At 40.6% G+C, this 25,774-nt stretch overlaps 1 protein-coding gene across 1 annotated transcript in view; it reads right to left on the reverse strand.

Moving 5' to 3' along the window:
* Nucleotides 1-25,774, reverse strand: part of dntt (deoxynucleotidyltransferase, terminal) — an 82,370-nt gene that overhangs the window by 23,821 nt on the left and 32,775 nt on the right. Inside the window, exons 8-10 of the mRNA XM_067609473.1 lie at nt 18,138-18,240; nt 8,279-8,527; nt 7,770-7,853 (exon numbers count right to left, since the gene is read on the reverse strand). Coding sequence (XP_067465574.1) covers nt 7,770-7,853; nt 8,279-8,527; nt 18,138-18,240 — 436 coding nt within the window. The remainder of the gene's footprint in view (nt 1-7,769; nt 7,854-8,278; nt 8,528-18,137; nt 18,241-25,774) is intronic.

The following is a 25,774-nucleotide window of genomic DNA, read 5'->3' on the forward strand; positions in this document are numbered from 1 at the left end:
CTTTGCAGCCTGAGAACACCTGAGCTGCACCGCTGAGTATTCACACACACAACCGCACACACACACAGAGTGAGTTTCAAGGGTAGATCCTGCCACACATACTGTAGAGGGGTGTGTTTTTTCGAGGTGTTGGGCAGGTCATGGATCCCTCCTGCCCGGGGAGGGAGTCAGTCTGTCTAGGCATGATGAAATCCTCCACCTGTCCTCATTCATCAAGCCCACTACACATATTAATTATCACAAACCTTCAGACTTACAGCAGAGGACACACACACACACACACACACACCCACACACATACACACACACACACACACACATACACATACACAGAGCCAACTCCCTCCCTCAGCCTCCCCCAGCAGACACCACTCCCTCAGACCTATACTTAAGTTAAATTTCAACTGTGGTGACCTGATACTGATGCTGGTTGTAAGTGCCCGTGGCACTACAAGTCAGCAGAGTATTTTCAGAGGACACCTAGATGTCAGTTATTGCTAGCAGGGTGTCCCAACCCAAACTTGACAGAGGGGGTGCAGTCATATCGATCACACTAGGGTGCAAAAGATTTCCTGGGTTGCATTTTTGTGTTTTGTCCATTTGGGTTTCATTCACCAATTACAAGAAAACCAGACCAGCTCAATAGCTTCTTTGTTGGGAAAATGGCCCTTTTCACAGCAGCAACTTTCCCAGGGACCTATTTGGGGTTACAAGTCTATAACTTGAATACACACAATAGGCAAACACTCATTGTTACTTGGGGCGGAAAAGGAACTGCAACTAACAATTTCTTCACTATTGATCGATCTGTCGCTTATTTTTCTGATTAATCACTTCATCCTTTAGTCTACAAGACTGAAAAATGGCCATCATGATTTCCCTGAGAACAAGATGATGCCTTTAAATTGTCTAACCAACCAAAGATATTTGATTCATTATATAATTAATATCATATAGAACAGAGAAAAGAACACATTGCATTTTTGCTTAATGATTTAACATTTAATAAAATCAAATCAAAATTGTTTCTTAGTTAATTCATTAATCAATTAAGTTTCTGTCCGTTGACAAACTTAATCAACTAATAATTTTAGGACTGGGTGGAAATTTCAGATGCAGAAATGAACAATCATGAAATGCTCTTGATTGTTGCTATTTTAGAGACCAGTTGTTCTGGTGTTTCCAGTCTCTCTGCATGTCACAAGTGAGTAACAGTAAAGCACAAAGAACAACATAACAACTCTGTTTGTTGTCACTGTGTGCGAAAATTGCATCTCAAACAATTTGCCTGATCTTACCAGTTCTTCAGATATTGCAAAAAAGCAAAATGGACTTCCTGCTCCTGATTTAGTTTAATCTCCTAGGACTATCTGGTAAAACAAACAAACAAACAAAAAAACACAGCAGCAAAGGTTATGGTAAACTGTCACACTGCCATGTTATAGGGTTTGGTAACAGGAGGATTTGCAGGGAAGTGGTGAGGGCGAAACAAATGTAGAATTTAGTTTAGCATCTCATGGCTGTGTTTTCTCTCAAGGGGTAGGAAATGGTGCTCGACAGCATCATATCTGTCCTTATCACGGGTCATAGTCAGTTAATTTTGTTATATGAGGCTTTATGAGCATGAGGAACTCCAGCTGTCAACATCCATCTCCTGATACACATAAAGCCTGGTGTTGTGGGGTCGGTGGATGTAATTGGTTTGGATTATAGAACCTGAACCTGCACTTTCAGCCATTTCACTGCCGTTTTTCTGTTGCCACTAGTGTTCAGATGACACAATTTTCACCTGTGCAGGCAAACTGGATCACAGTGAATGCATCAAATTGGAAACGTGATTGGTGTGCATGAACTGTAAGTCATTGTGTCTGTATGTGACAGTTGTCAAGCCTCCTCCCACACTGACTCAAGGATTCCCCCTGAGCCTGTCCTTAATTGAGAGGAGATCATTAGCTTGAGTATAGCCTTCTAATCTTTTTTTAAGCATTTTATAATAAGACGGAGACCAGCTTGTATCCGCTGAGAGCCTCTCTGAAGCCCACAAGATTAAAGTCCTCTAAATGACCGTCTTTGGTCCTCAGTTGAGATGTCTCCCCTTTAATCAGACATCAGTCCTCAGTGCTCCCCTTTTCCCTGACACCAGTCACACGAGCAGGGCTGAATGGCTCCAAAACCACTGGCCAATTAGAGGGGACACGGAAAAGATGAAAGCGCCATTATCGCACTGTCCTCAGCCATACGTCGAACCAATTAAGAACGGGGGCCTGGCAGTGAGTGCGGACAAAAAGGGGGGACACTGCTCCTCCTCCTCTTCTGCCCAGGGCGAAGCGAGAGTGAACAGAGGGAACAGTCAGCGTTGTGTGAAGGCGGTGACAGGACAGACACCGGGACAGTTAATTGATCTTCATTACGTTAATTATGGCTGTGATGTAGAGCGCAGAATGAAAAACGGGTCACACTGCCGTGCGATTCTCTCTCAATGTACCCTGTTAAGCTTTCTGCTGACCTTGAAACTAGCCGGGGAAGTAATGATGCCGCTTAAGCAAGCGTGTGTGTGTGTGTGCATAAATAGTTTGGCCTGTTTCACTACTTTTAAATCTCCAAAAAGCTGATGGTTATGTGCTGTAAATCTCCTGTAGTAGTCACATTTCCTCACCCTTCTCTTTTTATAGATTCTACTTTTCCTCATCGTGTTTGATGTAGGCTACCTTCTTACCTCATCAGACTCTAGTGAACCAGACTGGTTTCCCTATCCATGTGGTTCTAAACCTAACCAACGGCGTTAAATGACACACGCAAAGTTTAAATGTCCTAAAAGTGGTGTGCTATTAATATGACACCCCATGAGATCACGTCGGAACATATGCAAGGTCTGAATGTGAGTTTGTTTGTTTGTGAGTTTGTGTGACTTCCCCTTGTCCATTCCAGTGCACGGATGGCTGCACTGTCAGCAAGCCTGGCTTTGCCCTTGCATTTGAATAAACACCATCTGAGTTGGCTGGTTGTGTATAAAATCTGTCAGGAAGCTGCCACCCAGTGATCCCGGGACTCTGACCTCCGTCCCCAGGGAGCGGCTGACGGGACGTTGCAGTGACAGGGTGTCTCCTCTGTCGATCCGCACACTGATACGCCTTACATCCTTGTCCCTCTCCGCTCACAACTCAAACGGCTTGCCGCTCTGCCCTATGCATTGGAAATGAGATGGGGTGCCTTAGGATGCAACGAATAGTCACGGGGACAGGATAAACACAAGCTTTGGAGGTGCCTGTCGCAAAGATTGATGGTTCCCTGGAATTTTTGTTGTCGTCTTGTCAGTACTATAAACTTTTCCCTGCTGAATAATTGAGTCCTTCAGCTGAGGAGTCATGTCAGTACTCTTTCAAAGTTTACACTGAGGCTCATGTACTTTCAGGGGTGTATCTCACTTTCTGAAAGCTGTAAATCAGAGAGTCGCGTAGATAAAAAGGAAGCTGAGGTTGTGAAATTCCACAACATAAAAATAAATTGGATTGACTACAAAGGCTGCAAGTGGCTTCACTGATCAACATATTTCAAACAAACTTGCATTTGTTTGCCCTTCATGTAGCTATATCCTAATTATACTACATGATATTCAAACTCCCTTACTTGTTGCTCTCTGCATGAAGTCGCTGCCATCTGTCACCCCTGCCTCCGAGCTCATCACACCTGTTTTCAGCGCAGATTTTCACATGTGGAAAATGACTTCTCTGCATGGCTAAAAATATCAATTACTTGTTTACTGGAGTCTATAAAATGTCAGAAAATTGCAAACAACGGCACGATTTCCCAGAGCACAAGGTGACATCTTCAAAGGACTCACTTTGTCTGACCAGCAGTTCAAGATATAAAACAAAGAAAAGCAGCTAAGCTTCATGTTTGAGAAGCAAGAAAGTAGATTTTTGCTTAATAAATTATTTAAGTGATTAACTGATTATCAAAATTGTTGGCAATTAATTTTCTGTCAACAGACTAATTAGCTAATTGGCTCAGCAATGGATATAAATTTTGTGTAATAGTCACTGACATACTAAAGCTGAAATAAAAAAACATAACACACCCAGCAGCAGCTGCATCATTTCTTTGGAAATGAGGGCCCTGTTGTTTTTGGTCTCTCTTCATCTCTGTAGGTCAAAACTGAGCAACTGTAAACTATAAAATGGAACAAGATAACTGTGTAAAACAGCTGTCATTTTTTAATACTTTGCCTTCAGATCTTCAGATGTGGTAGAAATGCAGTTTTAGGTTTGTGTAGTGGAAAAGGTTTGGTAAGGAGAGTTTCTCTCTGTCTGATAGCTGTAAATCAGAGTCTCGTGTGGATTAAAAAAATGCTGAGGTTGTGCAATTCCAGCTGATGTTCAACATACAAATGTCTTGAATTAACTACAAAGCCTGCAAGTGGACCCATTGATCAACAGATTTCAAACAAATTCTTGTCCTTTCTTGGTCTCCTAATTATATTACATGGTATTCAAACCCTTACTTGTTACTCTCTGCATGGAAAATACACAAATCAGTGTCATCTGTCACCCCTGTCTCAGAGCTCGTCACACCCGTTGTCAAAACTGATTTTCACATGTGGAGCATGACTTCTCTGCATGGTTAAAAATATCTCATGTGCCACGACTGAAGGTCTGATTTTTTTATAGGTTACCAATTATGACAGCCCACCTTCACATATAGTATCACCACCACTGCTTGAGACTTTCCACTACTGGAAGAAAACACACTGCACACACACACACACACTACTGACAGTTTTATCCCTGTTAAAGCCAAGGAAGGACATGATTCGCACAAAAGGCCAGTTGTTCCTAAAGAAACCTAATTAGCTCTAGCGTTGTAGGCAAGAGTTTGCTGGTTATTAAATTGCATGAGTTATGGTGTAAATAGATTTTTCCTCCAGTGCTGTGTGTAAGGTAAGATGTGGTTTATTTAATTTTGAAACGTGTGAATGAACCATGAACTCCCCGATGCAATTACCTTTATGGTAACAAGCTTGCACTTTCATATATTGAAACATTAAGATGTATTTTCTTCACTCAACTTGCTGTGATGTACTCATGTAAACTTCACATTCATTTGTGTGTGTGTGTGTGTGAGATGGAGTACTGCACTGCATCATGCCCGCCAAACCCTGTCCACTTCCCACCAAGCACCGTACTATAATTGATTGAAAAATGTACTGGATAAATGTGCTGGTATTTATATGTCGATGTGTGCTGATAGATTTGTCTGTACAATTGTTAGAATGATACAGACTATGTAATGGTGTTGCATGTAAATGAATGTTTTTAGTGTCTGGTGATTGTTCTGTGTACCTGCCCTGGGAGAACTGAAGATGGAAATTAGCTAATAGCTACATCTGGCATAAATCATCTCCTCTCATTTTGAGATGAATGTTTTTGTGCATGATCCTTGTTCAATAAACACTAATAATAATTATAATAATTTAAAAAGTTGCTCTCGCTCCAGTATCAACTTTCTGCTCACTCAGAGTGAAAACACATATTGCTCTGAATAATTTGAGATAATTGGTCTAACTTTTCTCATGCAGCCGCAGTCCAACACATTGGTCTAATCCTTCCCATAACCTTTGAGGACCAGAGCCTTGGCAGTAATTTAGTATTCAGATTTATACATAAGCACACACACAGAGGCCTAGATGTTGCAGCAAATCCCCCCTCGTAGTATAGTCTATGGAAAACACCCATCAGATGGCCTTTTCTCTCACTCTTGATGGATTTAGTCTCACATGCTTTCTCTATGACTCTACAGTATGTTTGTATCTGACTCTGTCTCTCTGCCTCCTGGGAAATGGTGTTCACCCTCAAATTCTGCTAGAATCCTCCTTCCAGTGACTTTGTAAAAATGTAACAGAGGAGCAGGGTCAGTGCTAAGTCAGAACTAACCAGCCATGAGCAGCTAGTGTCCTGCTTCCTGTTTCTCCACTGGAATGACAGGGAGTCTGGCAGAGTTTTGACAGTCACTAGAAACACATTTATATGCCCCTTTGAGAGAGTGACTGTGTGGGTATCTATGTTGTAGCTGAGCTATCATCTCTCCCACAAGAGGTTGTCCCACTGTGTGTCATGGGGGTGCCAGTACATAGTTATAGCCCTGCTGTTATGGTGCTGTTATAATCGCTAACATTACTGTTTGTCAGGTCTGAATATCGAATGAAACTGAACATAGACAGTTATCCACAAACCTATGTATTGTCTTCACTGCCACAAAGGAGAAATTAATCTCTCGTTCATGTCAAACACCGTCTCTCCCTGGCGTCCGTAAAAATCACATTACCTATTAATTAAATTAACTAAATGCTGCTTCTCCATGTTTAGTTTTGACTCGGGAAACAGAAAGCAGACCTGTCCCAGACGACCTGAGAGGTCTGGATGGTTCATAACGTAGCAGCAGATCAGAAATGTATTTTGGCCATAAACCATTCAGTGCTTTATAAATCAACAGCAGTATTTTAAAATCAATTCTTTGACAGACAGGAAGCCAGTGTAAAGATCTGAGAACTGCAGTTATATGATCCACTTTCATGGTCTTAGAGAGGATTCAAACAGCAGTGTTCTGAATCAGCTGCAGCTGTCTGATCGATTTTTTAGTGAGACCTGTAAAGACACCGCTACAGTAGTCAAGTCTACTGAAGATAAACGCATGGAAAGGTTTTTCCAAATCCTGCTGAGACGTAAGTCCTTTAATTCTTGATATATTCTTCAGGTAATAATAGGCTGACTTTGTAATTGTCTTAATGTGGCTGTTGAAATTCAGGTCTGAGTCCATGACTACACCAAGATTGCTGGCTTGGTTTGTGGTTTTTAACATTATAAATTGAAGCTGGGCGCTGACTTTTAATCGTTCTTCCTCGGTTCCAAAAACGATTACTTCAGTTTTTTCTTTGTTTAATTGAAGAAAATTCTGACATATCTAATCATTTATTTGTTCAATGCACTTATTCGGTGCTTGTATTGGACAATAGTCCCCTGATGATAGGGTCATCATGGTAATCATGGTAACATATTTTGTTGTTTTCCATAATCTGAGCCAGTGGGAACATATAGATGAACAGAGAAGGACCTTGAATGGAGCCTTGGGCAACTCCTCAGGTCATATTTATCCATTCAGATGTGTAGTTACCTTTAGACACAAAGTAGTCCCTGCCCTCAAAGTAGGATTCAAACCAACAAATAATTAAAAGAATAAAGAAATACATTTAAAAATTTAAAAGTAATAATAAATAGTAAAAAAAAATATTCTTCACTGATGACATGGTTTATTACAGTACAATAATTCCTGTGCTTCTACTCATTTCATTCTTTTCAGAGAAAAGAAGGAGCATATCCAGCCTTATTCTGGCATATTTTAATGAAAATATTAGTGATTGGAACATATTGAAGGAACATAATGAAAGGAAAAGATGGACAGCAGAGAAATGGATTATGCTTCAGTGGTTATAGAAGTTTCTATGGATGTTTTGATCATTTTTCTCCACTGTGAAAACTTAAAAGTTGAATTATGTTGTAACCAACCACCTTTCAAGCCAACAGAGGATTAGTGATCCTTCAATACTCGAGATATTTCACTCTGAACCAAATGCCAATAGCACGAACCAAAAAGACCATCCATTGAGCCACACCACTAAATCATATGGAATAAATCTTAATTGCCTTTTTGTATGTTATGAGACAACTGAGTGGGAAATCAGTTGCAGTTGTTGTGTGTAATGCTGCACTGAGTACCTTGGTTTTGTCGAACAGGGCGTGGTTGTCCAAAAGCATCCGCCTCTCAAATCGAGCGTACCTCCTCAGGTCTCTCTCAAACTGCTGTGGAAGAAAAGAATCAATAGTCTGAAACCAAATATCTGTTTTATTTGCCTGTTTTTATGGCATTGAAAGGAAATTGTGATGCCTGAAAGCAATTTATCTTCCGGAGGACTTTATTCCTATTTATGTCATGAGCAAGAAGATATCAGACACTTCTGGTATTTCTCCATATTACTGACTAAACTTTCAAAGTATATCTGAAGGTATATTAACTGTCTAAAAAGTTCCTCTTAGTAAAAAAAAACAAGAACTCCACCTTGACCTTGATGTTCTTCTGCCCAAGCACTATTTTATGACAAGATGTCAGTATAAACAAGAAATGATTAATCCTGAAATACAGTAACTTCTCTGTTTTACTTTTTTCCTACTCATGGATTCCACCTGCAGCTTCTTTACTGTCAATCAATCTCTATAATCCTTCATACCCTGGAGCCGGTCCAGCCCAGGAGAGCAAAGGCATAACGATCCATCGGTGGCGACACTAAGTCCACGCGCACTGCCCTCCAGCCCCTGCTGTCCCCTTCAGCACAGTTGAGACCTCCGTCCACTTGGCTGCCTTCCAAACGCAGGATCAGGAAGCCCTTTGCAAATTGGTCCATGGCCTCAAACCTGTGGTTGGGAAGCTTCGACATATCAAAGGTGGAGGCCTGGTAGTCACAGTAGAGCAGGATACCCTGGTGAAAAGGAGGAGGAGAGAATCAGGTCACTAAGTCACACTGTCTGTGATGCTTTATACCCACAATCGAAAGTGAATGAAAAACTGATGGGCCCGGCTTTCATATTATCCATCTTTTTATCACTTTTTCACAGAGGCCTGAGTTGTGATTTAAGTTGTTTTCACAGTGAAGACCAAGCTAGTGCCTCTTTAAACTACAGCTTTCAATGTATCAATTATGGGACAGATATAAGATAAAAGTTAAACTTTGTATAAATCATTCAACTAAAATTATTAAAAGGTTTTTTTGCAGGGGTTTTAGCAAGTGAATTTAAGGAGGACAGCCAGTCTGTCTTGCTCAAGTGAGCACCCTAGGGTCCTGACAGCAAAAACCCGGTCACCTTTCATCTTTAGCCCAGACTTCAGAGCAGCCAAAAAGAGCTCAATCTGAGGATCAGAGCTTGCACACTAGCTGATAGAAGGTTAAAAGTTATTACATATAATATGGAAGCCTTAAAAGTGATCAATAAAGTCTTTGATCAGTTTACTGTTGACTCCAAAATAAGATGCCACATTTGGATTATTATGGTCCCTTAGTCGTGGTCAAAAGCATTGAGTATTTTTCCAGATCTGAGTCATGCCTTATTAGCATTGCAGCAATTAAGCTGAGAGGATGTAAAAGCCTGCATGTTCATCTCTGTGTCACTGACTGGCAATATTTTAAAATTTGTGTTTAAAAAGACTCGATTACTGGAATACTGCTCAAGGTCTAAACTTTGATCAAAAAGGACAGTTACATTAAAATGTTTTCATGGCTTGATTTATTCTTTATGAGATCATCAGCTCCACTTTTCTCCAGCCAATCAAAAAAACTGCTGTCACACATTGGCTGCGGAAAGTCTGAAGACATCCTGTGTTGTAAATCTACAAAATAAGTAATTTTCATTCACTCATTTAAGTAAATGGGGTTTTACTGGAAGATGCCACCCTCTTATTTGACAGATAAAATGAGAACAGTTCCTGAACAGGGGAACCAGCCCCTTGTTCGAAAACCTTGGGATCATTTGTGGCCAGATGCTGTACTTTAATGCAGCAGCCCAATCACAGAGCACCTCTCTGCTCCTCAATGAATCATAAGATCCTTTAAAATCTCAATGCAATTCATATAAAATGCTTTCCATGAGCACTATTATTTGCTTTAATGCACATTCTTCCTAATCTTGAAGATAAAAGGCAACTTAGATATAAGCCAGGAGGTATTGAAAATGGTTGAATTAAGGTTTCTGTAAATGAAGATAGTGTAGGTATTTAAAATAGTCATTTGAGGAATGAGAGGAATTCTTTGAGTATAATATAGAGTGCCCTGGTGGATGGTCTGATTTGTGGTATGTTTGTAAAAAGAAAAGCCTGCACCCTCTTGTTACTTAGGTGATATAGCTCTGGCCAGGAGATTAGTGCAACTGGCTACCTTGATTGTTGTTTGGCACATTTTTTCACTTTTTAGTGAAATGTCTTGACAACTATTGGGTGGATTACCATGAAATCTGATACAGACATTTATGTCCCCCTTTAGAATGAATTGGGAGGACTTTGGTGATCCCCTTTTCCTCTAGCGCCACCATCAGGTAAAAATTTTGGTTCATGAGCTAATACTACAATTAACTATTTTGTGTTGAGTGCTAATGTGTTAGCATGCTACAACACAAAACTAAGATGGTTATACCGTTATACCAGCTTAATATCCGCATGTTTTAGCATTGACATTATGATCATTTTAGCATGCTGACATTGTTGACACTGCTGTGCCTATATTTAGAGCCTTACGGAACCACTTCCAGAACTGGCTGTCTTGATTCCATGTTTGTTTGTATTTTGTCCAAAGGTTTTTTTGGGAAAATCTTCTTACAGCAGTTTGAACACGTAGTTTGTCTATTTTCATATTTTTTAAAAACTCATACTGTATGATCACAAAGTAATTGATGGAAAAATCAAGCCAGCTTTGAGATGTAGCAGAGACTCATGTTGAAATTTGTAAAATGAATACATCACAATAAGATGCTCAGTGATTAAATCAAGAGCAACGTCATTTTGGTTGGTTAAACTAAGCTTGAAAAAATGTGGCAACTATTGTCATGACTGGAAGCAGAGGTAAAGGGCTTTGGACGGCAGAAAAAGGACATAGACCACTGTGTTAACATCTGGTCAGACTTGTCATCAGTCTAATTTGAGTGGTGAAAAAAGTAGATGGTTGAGTGTTAGATCCAATAGAGAGAAGCGCCTCCAGTCAGCCATAGTCGATGGCTGAAGCCCATTCCCTGGTAAATGGCTCCACTCCTCAGATAATGGAAATCTCTGCCAAGTAAGATGTCAGTGTGTTGAAGAGAAAGAAGGAGAGGGGACCACTGATGGGAAACAAAGCCATAAGTGTAGAAAGGAGTGAAATGGAGTGAGTGCAAGAGAGTTAGAGTACAGGGTTGAATCTGTAAAAGAAAGTAAGAAATAGGTATATGAGTAGATAGTGGGAAAGACAGAAAAAGAGGGAGAATGCGTGTGAATTGATTTTCTCCACGCCTCGCCCTGGCTGATTATGCTTCTCCCTGGATGCGGGAGTGTTGAGGCGATTAAGATTACAAATTGTCAATTTAATTCCAGCACCCAGCGTAATTGTTGGGATACTACTCTCCTCTCAGTGGCCATAAATCTGCTGCACTCTCCTTAAAGAGCAATAATTGGGGAAGCAAGTGCAGCAAGTAGCCACTCTGCCTGTCCAACCGATGACTGAGGTTAATCACAAAACATTAAACACCCTGTCAGCATAGCCCCAATAGCCTCTACTTAACAGTCCTGCCCGACCATCGACCCGCACAACTTATCAGATGAGGACAGCGCTTTCCAGTGGGCACTGAGAAAGAAAGTACTGAGAAATCCAAGGTGGTGACGCTGAAAAACTTGAGTGACACGTGGGGAGCAGATCTAAAAGAAATCGCCAGCCTCCCTTCTCACTTTCACTCCTCTAATTGTCTTCTGGGTGGGACTCATTTGTGGCACAGTTGCAGGCGAAAATTCCCGATGTCACCCACTGCTGCACCCCTGGACCGCTCTCCCTCTGCAATTACAGATAACCATTCACCTTCCAATAATAGGCAGGGAGAGGGACTCTTAAAGTCCCCTTTACATTCAGTAATAGCTTAGCTAAAGGCAGTGACAGTTCCCACTTAGATAATGAGGCCAGAATGACGGCATAAAAGCACTTAAATACTGACTAATCTGAAATTAAAATTCCCCCAAGCCACACTTGAGACAAGTTGTGGGAGAAGGTCTGCAGCCCATCCCATACATAAGGCCGCAAATGTAGGTCACTTCTCATTCCAGCAGATATTTCAGTCCCTCCTGGCAGTACATTTCTTTCAGCCTTGAATCATATGGATGCCTTCAGAGAAAAGTATTAATGAGTTATGGTGACAGTTGCACAGACCATTAAGTACCTGAATACAGATGCCCTTCATTCAATGAGGTTTGCGGCCCTCCTGCCTACGCACCTACATTAACAGTCGCACTGCTTCCTCTTGGTCTCTCTCTCTTTCTTTCTGACACACATACACTCACAAATCCACCATAAAAACAGGATGTCATGAAGTTACCGTCTCAGCATCGCCGGGGGCTGTTTAGCCCAATAGCGCTCTGTAATCATCGCCTACGCAGCAGGTAATGTCAGCGAGCATCTGAGAGTAAGCTTATTCCACCAGAACTGTTTACAGAGGGAATTACAGAGGAGGACAGCGGGAAGATAATCTTTTCCCCAAAGCTTCTCCTCTGAGCGTGGAAAAAAAAAAAAAAAGTCAAGTGAACATGACTTTTGAAATTGTGATCTGAAAGCTGTGTTTTTTTTTTCTATTTGATTATTTACTCAGGGTCTTTTCTTAAGAGCGTGATGAGTGGTCGCAGCAGCCGTCGTGGCCACCTGCATCCAGAGGACAAGCGCAATGTTGTCAGGGATTCGAGGCACTCTGATCTCATCTCGCAATTTCTCTGACTCACAGAGAGAGACTTCAAAACCTGCCTTCAAGTTGCAGATTAGCGTGTGTTGGCCGGGACCGTTTGAACTGCGTTTTGACTTTGATATGAAGTTTGAATGAAAGAGACTGATCACTGAAATTAAAATGCAGAAGTCTGTGTGTTTGTGTCTGTCTGCATATGTGTGTGTGTGTATGGGTATCCTATGAAGTAGCCATTACTGCTCAGATTTTATTTAGATCTCAAAGTGACTAACTCCATGTGACTGCAAAATAACCTCAGCTGTATGGGCAACTCTGCCTGAAGCGTTTATTCAACCAAAGGGAAAACTCTCGGATCCCTAACCGCATTGACTCGGACCGAATGCGGAACAATAAAACCGAGCTGAATCGCATTATAATGGCGGCAATGCATACAGAGCTTCAGAAAGCAGCACTTATACAGTATTTAGAGACAGAGATGATAGATGGATGGTAGATGAAACATGGCCCTCTCCGTCTCTCTGTCTCTCTGTTGCTATTACCAGGGCCAAGCTGAATCTCATCTGTCTGCCACTGAAGCTGGTAGCTGACCTTGCCTCTGCCCCCAAGTTATGCTTTCAGAATATCAGCAGGAGGAGGAGGGGGAAAAATGATGAACCCATTTTTACAAGGACGTTTCTAGATAGATGTATTTTTAACTCCCTGCAGGCTGGAGAGGGGTACGCTAAGGGGTGGGGAGGGGGGAAGGAGGGGGTTGCAGGAACTGCCCGTGATATTAGGCCTGAGTGAAGACACGTGGGCCCCTGGGGGTTCGATTGCAGATGACAAGGTTACACGACTTAGAGTCAACCTCTGCTACCTCCACTTAATCACTGTCTCTTGTGTCCTCGTCCCTGCAGACCGGTCCCTCTCCATCCCTGTTCCATCCAGCATGCTGAGAAGAAAGCTTCCGGCCGTATCATGCTGTCCCTTCTTAAGCTCCTAAAGCCTTTTTAACACCTGCCTTACCCACCTAATTCACATCCATCCTTACTCCTTATTCCCACGCATTCACACATGCTTTCGCACCTTCACCTCGCTCTCTCTACCTATAGTGAACAAAAATGGCTGCAAGTGGTGAAAGCTCCACGATAACATACAGTAAGTAGGAGGTAATTATTGTCAGGAAGGACCTCTGAAGGAGCAGAGGCATGTGGAGGTGTGGAAGGAAGAGAGACAGAGAATGGAGGGATTTATTTTTATACCCAGTGATGACAAAAAAAAAAAAAAAAAAAAGAAGCTAGCAGCCATAGAGCCATAGTAGGCAGCGCGGTCCTGCTCTTCATCAAACACTTGTCTTCTCTCATGACCCTCTCCAACTATGCATTTATCTGAGAGAGAAGACAGTGTTGACAAAGAAAAGGCCTTCCACATCCCCCTCCCTTGTTTTTTTTATAGAATGTCATTTTGTTCAAGTGATATTGTCCATTATGTATTTACATTGGCCTGAAAGATCCAGGTTCCCTTGTAACAAGTGTCATCATGGAAAAGTATCAACTGTCTGCATGACATAAAACAAAAACTCAAAACTCACATACCATATGGACATTAAAAAGGTAAGTGTAATTGTTCCTCCATGAAAATCCATAGTCCTCTTTTTGCATTCCAAATTTCCATCAAACTTAATTCAATTAGCAAAGAATGAACAAGAATGCAGAAATTATATTCGATAAAACCTTTGGCGTTGACCTCATCAATTAGATGGATTTATAGGGATGGAGGCCTATAAATAGCAGCCAATCGAAGATCCCTCTATGGACCAAAGACAGGTCCTTCACACTGGTGGCAATAGAGTGGTAGAGGAATGAAGCTGCAAAGCAGCACAGACTGCAATGACTGCAATGACAGCAGAGAGACCAAACAGATAAGGTGGTTTAAATGTTTTCCAGCTAAGATGATCTTTGGATGATGGGAAAGCCTGCAAAAAAATCCCAATGAAAATATTGGATAATAATGATAATTGTCTTCCTGCTTGAACTAGAGCTGCTTTATTGTGAGGCTTTAGCAGTCTGAGTTAGCCAAAGTGGCTAATTCCCTCTTTGTGTTTATATAGACAGTAATTTCTTGCTCAGCAGTGCCAAAGGGGATACTTCCTGGAAGTCATGGGTTTATTGCCAGAACAAAACACCAGCAAACAGCAGTTGATACAGTTAACTCTGATGAAGCCTCATATTACCTTCAGCTGAACTTTAGAATACATTTTTCCACAGATTGAGGACTGTGGATTTTACCACCAATCTTGTATAGTGTGGTCAGTCTATAGAGGTATCGCTTCATGGCCAGTATGGAGAGGAGAAACAATTACAAAGACCCACAACTCTTTCAACGTACGTGTCAGTGTATATATCTCCAAAATGACAAAATGATAATGCGTATTAAAGCTAATCCATTTGGCTTGTTAATGGTTTGTTTTGCTTAGGAAACAGCAGAATGTCCTCATCTCATAAAGGAACATTTAGTCCATCAGCTGAAAAATTCAAAATTGTTTGGAGATAAATGGTTTTCACTGAGCTGCGACAATATGACATGTGAGTTTTATATTCAGATAAACTGACCTATCCACTGCTTTAAAGGAGCCAACCTATCCTTTAAAGCAGTGGTTCTCAAACTGGAGTGCAGAGGCCACTGAGTGCACACATATTGACACACACAATGCAAGTATTACTGATCCAGAGCCGACATCAGTTCAACTGACAGTTTGACAATGTCTGCTGTGAAAAAGGCTTATGAATTTAATTCATTTGGGAAGGATAAGGAAACAAGAGTGCTCTGATGCTTTGACAGGGGGGCCGTGTTATCGTCCAAAACAGGGGGCAGGAGAGAAAAAGTTTACTGCTACTGCTACTACTACTGTCTTAAAACCTGTTGATCCTCAAAGCTCACAAATGGCATAGTCATTACTGATGAATAAAACATCCAATTCCATTTATATCTTCATTAGAATGTTTACTCCTTTATTTCTGATCCGTGTTTGCCAATTAGCTAATCAATATTTGTTTAACTTGCACACATTAAATTGACTTTGAAAGCCTTGGCAATATTTTCCTCCCAGGGACTGCGTCTGCACGTGTAAATAAAAGTATCACTAACTGAGATTTTTCATTTTGTTTGAATTTAAAAAGGTGCGGCACTGCTGAAATTTCCATTCAAATATGCTCTTGCTAAGATTGAGAGGTGGATGAGGTAAAAGCAGTGGTAAAAATGGAACTAATATGTAAGTAAATATGAACACGCTGGACTTTTGTCTGCACAATTGTGATTAAGACCTCAATTTAAGGTACAGTAATTAGATAAATGTGTTTACACGCTCTGAGTTTTAATTGGACATTTCTGCAGCGCGCTGATATTTGTCATATAACTGCGATATTAGCAGCAAATAATTTTCATCATTTGAGTGCAGCCAGCGATGAAACCATTATGTGTATGTAAACATAGCCTGCCATTAACATCGCCTGTGTGTTTTTATCTCCTGCCTACACATTTTCTCTCTATTCTCGCTTTCTCTCTGCTTTAATCAGCCTCTATCTGTCTGTTTCTCTCTCTCTGTCTCTCTTTCACATTTATCCTCTCTTCTCCCTTTTCCCTCCTCTCTCACACACACCTCTCTTTTTGTGCCCATTTTCCATTAAAGGATCCATTTTCCATTAAGGGGTCTCTACTGCTGCCCATGGTCCTTAAAAGCCTTGCTGAAAGTTCTCAAAGTAACCTGTTAAATTGTACCATTTCTCTTTTACCTGATTCACTCACCTTTTGCCAATTTCTTTCCATTAAAGGCGGCTGAATCGGAGGAACCTGGACCACCTTTTTCTCTAAATCTTTATAAAAAGCCTACAGTAAGTTTTCAAGGACACATTTGTGAATGATGGAAAAGTGACCGACTCCATTTAATTCCTTATTAGCAAAACATACTGCATGTGCTGCGGTCAGAGATATGCCCTTAATGCAAGAATTCTTCATATTTTACTCAAGGAAAAACCTGATGAGAGCTTGCACTGCAGTGGATAGAATTGGATGTATTAGGTTTTTCTCATATATCCAGATAGTGCTATCAATTTTAAATCATATTATATACCCATATTCAAGGACATTATGACAAATCCGTTCACAATCGCTTCTTCCATCTTTAGTGATTCATTCACAGTATAAAATCATTTGACAGCATGGCATGTGTGCAAAAATGACTTTCCATTTCAATTAAGTTGAGTTTGGTGTTTTCAGCAGTAACTTTGGGTCAGAACATATGCCAAGACACAAATCAAACTCTTGTGTCTTCACTTGTGTGTTGGTATGTTTCTGTGTGTGTTTGTTGCCGAGCTCTGTCACATATTATATATCAGCTAACTAACATTGTTGTTTTTTCAGTTACTTCCGTTAGCTATACAACACCTGGAAGTAACTGGGTATAAATATTTATAATAACTCAACTCTACATGAGAACAAATGTTTGTGGTGTAACTAGATTTAATTTAGTGGTGTATAAATGTCCACTTCATAAACTCTTTTGTTATAACAAGACCAAGTTTAGAACTGACACACAGCTGCTGTAGCCGGCTCCTGTACAATATAATGCAATCAATAACCACAGCCCTGTAACAGATACTACCTTGTGAGGTCTGAAATATTATATTTGTATCGAGACTGAAGAGCTGTTATTTTGACTTTACTGTAATTCAAGGCTGTAGTTTGTGGACATGTTGTACAGGACTACATTACTCTATGTTGTACTGATGGTCATGGTATTCTGTCTGCTCAAAGTACATTATGTATCCATCTAAAAGAGGGTAGGATATAAGCTAGTTTTAATTAAAAAGTGATTGATTATGCATGCAGGATATGGCACAGATGGAACATGAACTTATGATATGACCAAAATCTCACATCCCGATATGGGTAATTTCATATCCCAATAACGATACCTATGCTGATATAGCACATTTTAATTTGATAAATAAATGGCTGCTCTGTGCAAAATTAAATGTTCAAACAGTGCTCTGATCTCCTACTTGCAGTATAAATATCCATAAGCAACACTTAAGCACTACAAAAGTACAGGAAAGTAGTCTGCAGTGTTCTGTTATGTTGTCCACAAAAATGTGCTGTTGTATTTAGCTTAATCTATAATAACCCATGAAACACTCAGTGGTTTTTCCAAAATGTATCTTAAATCCATTCATTTGGATTTAAACTGTTAGAGCCAACTAACAATATAAACTGAAGGTAGAACTCTGAACTTGATTCACACATCATGGCTCAGAACATCTTCATTACTGTCCTCCAGCCAGTAGTGACTGGAGGAGTTGCCAAAATGCAAATGTGCCAAAATGCAGCTTTAAAGTTTAAATAAATTAATTGGCATTGCCCTTAAAGGGTGGCCAAGTGATGAGAGAAAATTTCCTGGAACTTGAAAGTGTGTTTTGCTTTACCAATAGTCCATCAACAGCTCAACTCCAGCTCGGCTCAGCTGTCTGCTTGACATTAACAACTTTATTTATTTATTTATTTTTTCAAATAAACTGACTGACTGAAGAGACTTGTGGGGATACACGCGCCTTTCAGTGAGTTAGTGCATAAAAAAGGAAGAAGCCACATACTTACTTGATCTTTCAGTCTATCGATAACGTTGAGAAGCAGACTCTCTTCCGTCCCCGTCTCAAGTGCGGTCACGATAAAGTCTACGTCATGGCCAAACTCCTTCCCCCTGGAGATAAAGACATAGCACTGGTAACCACTCACTGTGTCCAGGAGGTAATGAAAAGAATTATCTTTTAGTCACAGCCCTTAACTGATGAAGAGGGAAGGTGGCAAACTGTGCTGTTAAAAGCACAGGCCATACTAATAGCAATGACTTTTTTTCATTATTCAAACAAGTCATTTCTCCTAGGTTGCTAAGTGTAAAAGATCTTTTTTTTTTGTTGCCTCAGCTGTCAGAGCTTTAATTTTATGAGAGTCATCATTTTCTACTTGGATCAGTGTCATAAAGCAGACCCATATGGAGCCCGGGCTTACACAATGCATTTTCTCTGTCAGCACAACTGCAGGCAGGGAGTGTTTATCAAGTGATTATCAAGCAGGAACACAGTGAAAAGCTCAGAAAACAACCTCTGCATGTGCATAAGATATGTACACAAAAGGCATATCAAAGCGTCTGTCTGGGATCAGCTGCATCATTTTTAAAATCGCTGCTGTTATTCAGGACACTTGTGTCTCCATTTCTGAGGATGCAGCTTGAGATTAATTAACATCAGACTATTTATTCCGTTGGTTCTTTCACATACACTGGATTAGAAAGCTGACTTGGTTAAAGCAGGTTTATGATTTCAGGGTTTAGATATGTCTTCTTACAATATGTAATATCTATGAACACTGAAAACTTATTTCTTTGAGGATAACACTGTCAGTAATGAGGCAGTGTAAAATGTAAATCCGTGCCATTTGGTTATCAAAATCTTATTTTGAATTTCAAATAAGCATGTTTATCCCTGTGTGAAGTTGCCACACCCAGCCAAATCAGGAGGCTGTGAGTGTATAAAAATATTTGTGTCGTCTCCCTCAGCGGCGTACATTTCTGAGCTGACATGTACTTATCTGTGTATGTGTTTCACTGTGCACTATTATTTAACCTATCTGCCGTCTGCTCCTCAAAAGAAACATGATTTGTAGACAGTAATGAGATAGGAGTTCATGTGCACATACACCTCTAGCATAAAATTTATAGACCAGTTATAGCGACTGGCTTGCTAACTGACAACAGCAGTTAGCAAGCCAGTTATCTAGCTATTGTGACTTACTAGCGCCGGTGTTGCCAGATCAACCAGGTCTATGGAAACAAGCCCAAAAGAAGCAACTTGGCACTAAACAGGCAACCACAATGTGTGAGAGAGAGGCCACTTGATCAATTTATTTAAAACAGTAGGACACATCCATGTGTATCAACACTGTAAGCTGGTGTCTGTGTTTGAGCTTACATCCAGATTCACAAATATATAGTAAAGCTTGTTGACGTCTGTATTTTATGTTTCCTATGAAAATCTCACTAATACCAATGATTGATGACACATGACATGAATACAATAAGAAAATGGTGGCTTAAAAAATGGTGACAGACACATGTGACTGATTGGAAACAGTGTAATGACGAGTGAATTTGTGTGTGCCACCTGCCCAAGGTGTTTTCCTGTCTTGCATGCTCATACATGCTCTAAAATAACGAGGAGGACTCTCAGATGGAATGATGAAAAGAAACACTGAGTTCCTCATATGGCAGATTTTTCATCCGTCATGAAAGTGAGAACAATGCTGGCACAAACACACAGCAAACACAGTCCACGAGTGCTAAAGTTGCCCCTCAGATGACAGAACCTTCCCCCCTTCAGGCTGCGATACACTGAGGTTGGCCGCCGCCTCAGCTCTCTACACCACTGCTAAAAAAAATAAAAAAATAAAAAAAGGCCAGGCACCATTTCAAACCGATCATTACCTAACACCCACTCACACACAAGCGCACTCACAAACCTTTGAGAAACAATAGGCGAAATCATACAGACATAAGCACAGCAAACACAAAGTGGAATGACAAGAAATGTTGAGGCTGATATGGCTCCAAAGAAGCCTCAGCTGCTGCGAGGCTCCGTGTCTGATCTCTCCTTGCCGCTTCTAACAAATGAGTGACGGCAGCGGGAGGGAGGAACATTAAAGGAATGGAGAGAGGCTGTGAATGGCTTGTGGGAAAGCTTCAAAAGGTCACCGTGGCTAATTCAGGGAGCAAGAACGTATTAAAAAAAAACAGCCATTTGAGCTCCACAAGGTATGATAATGTTAATGGTTAGCGTTAGTGGCAGAGAGCACATACCCCTGTGGTATTGACGGAACAAGTGCCTGACTCACAGGTTCACTCAGCAGATGCCGTTTCAGTCACAGTCATTTAATTTGCATTCTGAATGTATATAATTTATTCTCGTCTAAAATAATAGATGTGAGAGTGTTCACTTTCACACTTGTGTTTATACTCAGTGGAATTTTTGTAGGTCTTTATGTGGAAAGTTGACACTTCTTTAATGAGTTGACTGGTAGGACACAGCTATTTGAGAATGCATCACAGATTTCCATTTGCTGAATGAGCAACTTTTCCTCCAAACCTCCCAACTCTGTTAATTGGCAACGCTGAGATTCCACAACACTTCCAGCTTGTACAGTGCCCTCAAGTTGTTAAGTGAATCTCACTGCTAGCCTTTGCTGTGCTGGCAAAACTCACTCGAGTGCACTGCATAAATGTGTGCCATGAATAGCAAAAAACCAAAGAGGGAGAGAGACAGAGAGATCGTCAGCATGAATTCCTTTTACCTCCAATCAGCGCTTAAAAACAGACGGATGTGTGTGTGTGTGTGTGTGTGTGTGTGTGTGTGAGGGGCTAACATGGGAATTGGCAGTTATTTGAGGAGAAGACACCCTGGCATTACACTTTTCATCTTTTTCCTGATTGCAATGGAGCATTAGTACACGCCAGGTCTGTGCAGATAGCAGCTCTAATTCAACCCCAGTCAGCGGAAAAGTAGACAACAGCATGTCAGACACGCTCTCTCCAGCAAAGAGGGTGTTTTTCCTCCTCCTCTTCCCTGCCTCTGATGGTGCACCTTCACAACACTGTTTTTATTTGAGCATGTCCTCCCAAGACCCTATAGGTCGTAAATTCAGTCACCAAAAATAACTTATAGTTACGTTTGAGTGACAGACGCCATCTAGCAACTGTAATAATTATGTAGTTATTACATTTTTTTAAAAACGTAACACGGTGTTTACTGTTGCCATGACGATGAAGATTATCTAATTTCAGGAAGTAGTAACCACATTTCAAGTGATCATTTTAACCCAAACCATGATCTTTCCCTAACCAAGTGTTTTTTGTGCCTAAACCCAACCAGACTTTAACCACAGCGTTGTCACACCATAAAACAATTATTTATTAACAGTGATTTCAGTTTTGGAAAGCAGCATCTTACACTCCAATGGGTTGTTCTGGAGTGCAGATACAAACGACCTATGTGGTCATTTAATTTGGAGAACTTGTTTTATTTAGCATTAGGCGTCCACTCCTGCTCCAGCGGGAAGATTCGGCTGAGAATATTAGCTTCGAGTGACTGTCAAGTCACTGTGCGCCATAACACCGCTTGTGTTCCTTTAAATTAAGTGCAACAGCAGAGCAACAGATCTGTCTGGTGTGAATTTAGCCAGTGTACTCTTTTATTGCGTGAGGGAAAATGTTAAATTATTGAGTGTTTTTGCACAAAGCCTATAAAATATACATGGTTATTTACAAATTTGTGTGGACGACAGGACGACATGTATGAATAATACAGATGTGGGAAGTGTTGTTGCTGCTGCTGCTGGAAATCTCACAGAATCTGCAGGGAGGAGGAAAGTTCAGTGGCAGTTAAAAGTAGCCGGTCAGGGAAAAGGAACGGCTTGGTTTGCAGCGATGCATCATTTCACCTTCTATCTTCCACCGCTATCTAAGTTTTCCTGCTAACAGAGAAAAACAAGGTCATAGTCGGGAAGATATGACATAAAAACAAGAAAAAGCATAGTGTACGTGAGTTATAGCTCATGATCAGACAGCGTGTTTTGCTTGTTCCACTGCAAGCTGTTAATAGAGTTGGTTTTAAAAAATCATGACACCCTGAACTAAACTGATAAAATTTGCTTATCTCGGTTGTTGTTCAAGAGAAACAATCCAGTGAGACTCAGCCTGTGTTTGAGGATTTCAGAGCAGACAGCGTTGCCCCATCATCCGTGTCACTTTGAGTCGTAGGCCTATTCCAGACAATCTGATGTTAAATAAGATCCACAGCGGGGACATGCCGGCTTCACACCGACATAAATACAGTGCTCCGCTGACACCGCGTGAGCCTTTCACACGCAGCAGTGGTAGAAGCTGTATTTTCAAGCCTAATCTATTTTTAATCCTCCCCCCAAACAAAACCGCTTAAGACTTGTCACCCGCCTTCCACAGCTGTCCTTTCAATAAGGCTAATGTCAGTGGCATCAACAAATCCTCGCCATGCTGTTTCCCTCTGAAGTGGCTGACAGCTTGAGTTTACTGGAGCACGGCGCTTATTTCATGAAACTTTTGGGAGTCGAGTTTCTTCTTTGTGTATGTTATCCAGAGATGAAAGATTTTCCAAAGCCAAGTATGTCTATTTAAAGAGGTATATAGTATGTGTGTGTGTGTGTGTGTGTGTTTCCATTTTTTGACAAAGGCTATCGGCTGGAAAGATGAAGCTAATAAGAGACTCGGAGCATCACGCTGGAAATGATAGGTAATTAAATCGAGCTTTGACAGGACTTTAGAAGGGAACATTTTCAAATATGTCACCCTGAAGAGAATTAGTGGGTTATTAGTGGTGCTGCTGGCATCTTAGAGAGCATATGAACTATTTTGGTGTAATAGGCCTTATAACAGCACCCGCTGTGTTTAAACCATGTCTGGAGAATCTGCTTTTCAACAAGATAAAGGTAAATTACTTACTTACTGACTAATAATGTACAAGTCATCATTCTTCAATTATAGCTCTGTGTGATTCCAGTTAAGTTTCACGTAATGCTCCCCGAGCCTGCGCCGAATATGAGATGAAGTAAATGTGTGCTTCATCTCTCTGAGTTTGAAGCCGTAAAAGCTCTCTCATAGGCCCCTTTACACTTTGCAGCAGACTCCTGGCCCATAAATCTTCAAAATCTGTTCCTCCCTTTCATTCTTGATGTTAACTATCCATGATGCTCTAATCACTTTCCTCATCTCTTTTACCACATTTTCCCCTTGAGGAGTGGTTATTTACATAATCAGATATCATTCCAGCTGTCATTTATCCTTTTGAAGATTACAGATATTGGATTTTTTTTTTTTTTTCTTGTGCTCTTTGATACCATCTTTACTCAGGAAAGTTGTGGACGTATAACCACTGTGACAAACTAATATACACCATGATGCAGACATAAAAGCCACACTATGTGACTTTGAGAAGAAATAACACTATCTTACCTTTTGCAAATGAAAAGCTGAGTAAAAACGCACCTTTGCTCAATTTAATTTTTACTGCTACAGCTTTATTTGCTCTTACGTTTGATCCGACCTATATCTTTTGGTGGCTAATGGTAGTTAATGTTTATAACTTTATAATTGTCTTATATCCATAAAACACACTAGTTCTAATCAGGTTTTAAGTGTGGAGTGTGTTCACACTGGAAAAGTGACTAAATAAAGTATACTCTAAGCAGTCAGCATGCAGAGTAAGAAAGTGATTTTTAAGTGTGCTGTTGATGGACACTGTTCTCCCACACAGCCACTCACAGCTGGAAAATAAACATAAAACTAATTGAGGATGGTGTTAAAAAAAAGCTCCAAAAACATGTCAGAAAACAAATAACTATCAAATATTTATTAAAAAAAAAATATTTTGTCATCTTTCGATTAGGTTTAATTAGCAGTGGCAGTGTAAAATCACAGTTTCATTAACGTATGATTCCTCTTATTTCAGTTAAAGGTGATTTAATTAAGACTTTAGATATTTACTAATGATGAAGATGAATATCCACTATGAGGTGATATCACTGAGCAGTACGATCACTCTCAACCACACTGTGCTGCCTGTAGCCCTTTTGATGTTATTTTCGCAATACCCTGTGTTGTCAAAGTATGGTCCAGAACTCCGCCCTGCCCACCATCCAGCCGAGGTTATAAAGTGGCGTGATTCAAACAGCAGCCAGACAGATTCAGCCAGGGATGGATGATCCTGCAGCCGCTTCCAACCAGACCAAATCCAAAGCAGTACCGGTTAAAACCGAAAAGTCTGCGTTCCTTTGCACCAAGAGAGTGGAACAGAGATTGAGTAAAAACAACCATAAACATAGGTTTGGCGTTTGGGAGACATAGAATTAAAGGGGCCAAAGGACTGAAACTAACTCTGTCTCTCCTTCCTCTCCCTCTGGCAGCTCCACCTCACTGTCTTCCAGCTCCTCGCCATCCCCCATAAGGGATCAAGAGGCTGGAAGGACCCTCGCTGGCCTCGCTCAACTCTCTGTAACTCTGAAAATAAACACAACACAGTCTCTTCATCTCTTGTACATATTTCTACAGGCTTAGGAAACAGGACGGGAGGTTTTAGTAGTGGCTTACGCTGAATTTGTTTTGGAGTGTCACTTACCCCCTACCGGCCAGAAAAATAGTTGTAGATGCTTTAAGTACGTTAATTTCTTGTATACTAACTGCAAAAACAGTATACCATAAAGATATAGCATAATATATTATTAGTATTAGTGTATAGAGTATATACACAATTAGCATGTAGCATAGAATTGGGCCACAGCTTATGACACTTACCTATTTGTGCTACTGTTACAACTGCTTAGCATTTTACTGTAGCTAAATGCTTAATAGTGGTTTAGGGTTAAGGTAAGCATTATCTCATTATTATAACTTGTCTCAGTGGCTGTTGTTTGGCAAAAGTTAAGTTTTCTTGCTTTAAAAGTCAGTCTGACAATTTCGTGCCAGGCTTTGACAAAGTGGAATATGTTAGAAAACAACAAATACAAAGAGGAGAAACTTTCATAAGGTTTTTGGAAGAAAAAGAAAAAGAGAACTCTCCTGGCAACGTGTAATGTTTGTGGCCGAGGTTCTATTAAAGACCATCAGCTAAGCTGTGCAGCTCTGTCACCCCTGTTGAGAAGCAAGCGCCTGTCCTTACTGCCAGACTGCTTTTGAATTATTTACTGCACACGCCAGTGGTTATGGCTGGATTTTTACAACACCAGCAAGCAGAGTGCTCCTCGCTTACTCGGGCACAAAGCACTGCATATAAAAAAAGAGCAGCACAAAGAGGTGACGGCGGAGGGAGGCGCCGGCTGTGAGCAAATAGCCGCACTCAGTAGGTTACTCACCATGCACTCGGGAGATTGACAATGTAATGCATTTCAGTGCGTTAATGTAAATTCAAAACTATGACGTGAATGACCTGTGTACTCAAGGTTCTTTATGATAAAGAACAAAGAGACTGTGCTGCTATGGCGTCAAACACATTTTATCAACTATGTCATATCAGCTGTCGGATGCATTTAGGCATCGACAGCTCTCAGTCTAACCACACGTATGACTTGCTATGTGTGACAGTAGTTATAAGAAATAGCCACATGGGATTAAATCAGATCTCTTGAGATTTTACATTAATAATAATATCTAATATCTT

Source organism: Thunnus thynnus, chromosome 14 (genome assembly GCF_963924715.1).
Source record: "Thunnus thynnus chromosome 14, fThuThy2.1, whole genome shotgun sequence".
NCBI lineage: Eukaryota > Metazoa > Chordata > Actinopteri > Scombriformes > Scombridae > Thunnus > Thunnus thynnus.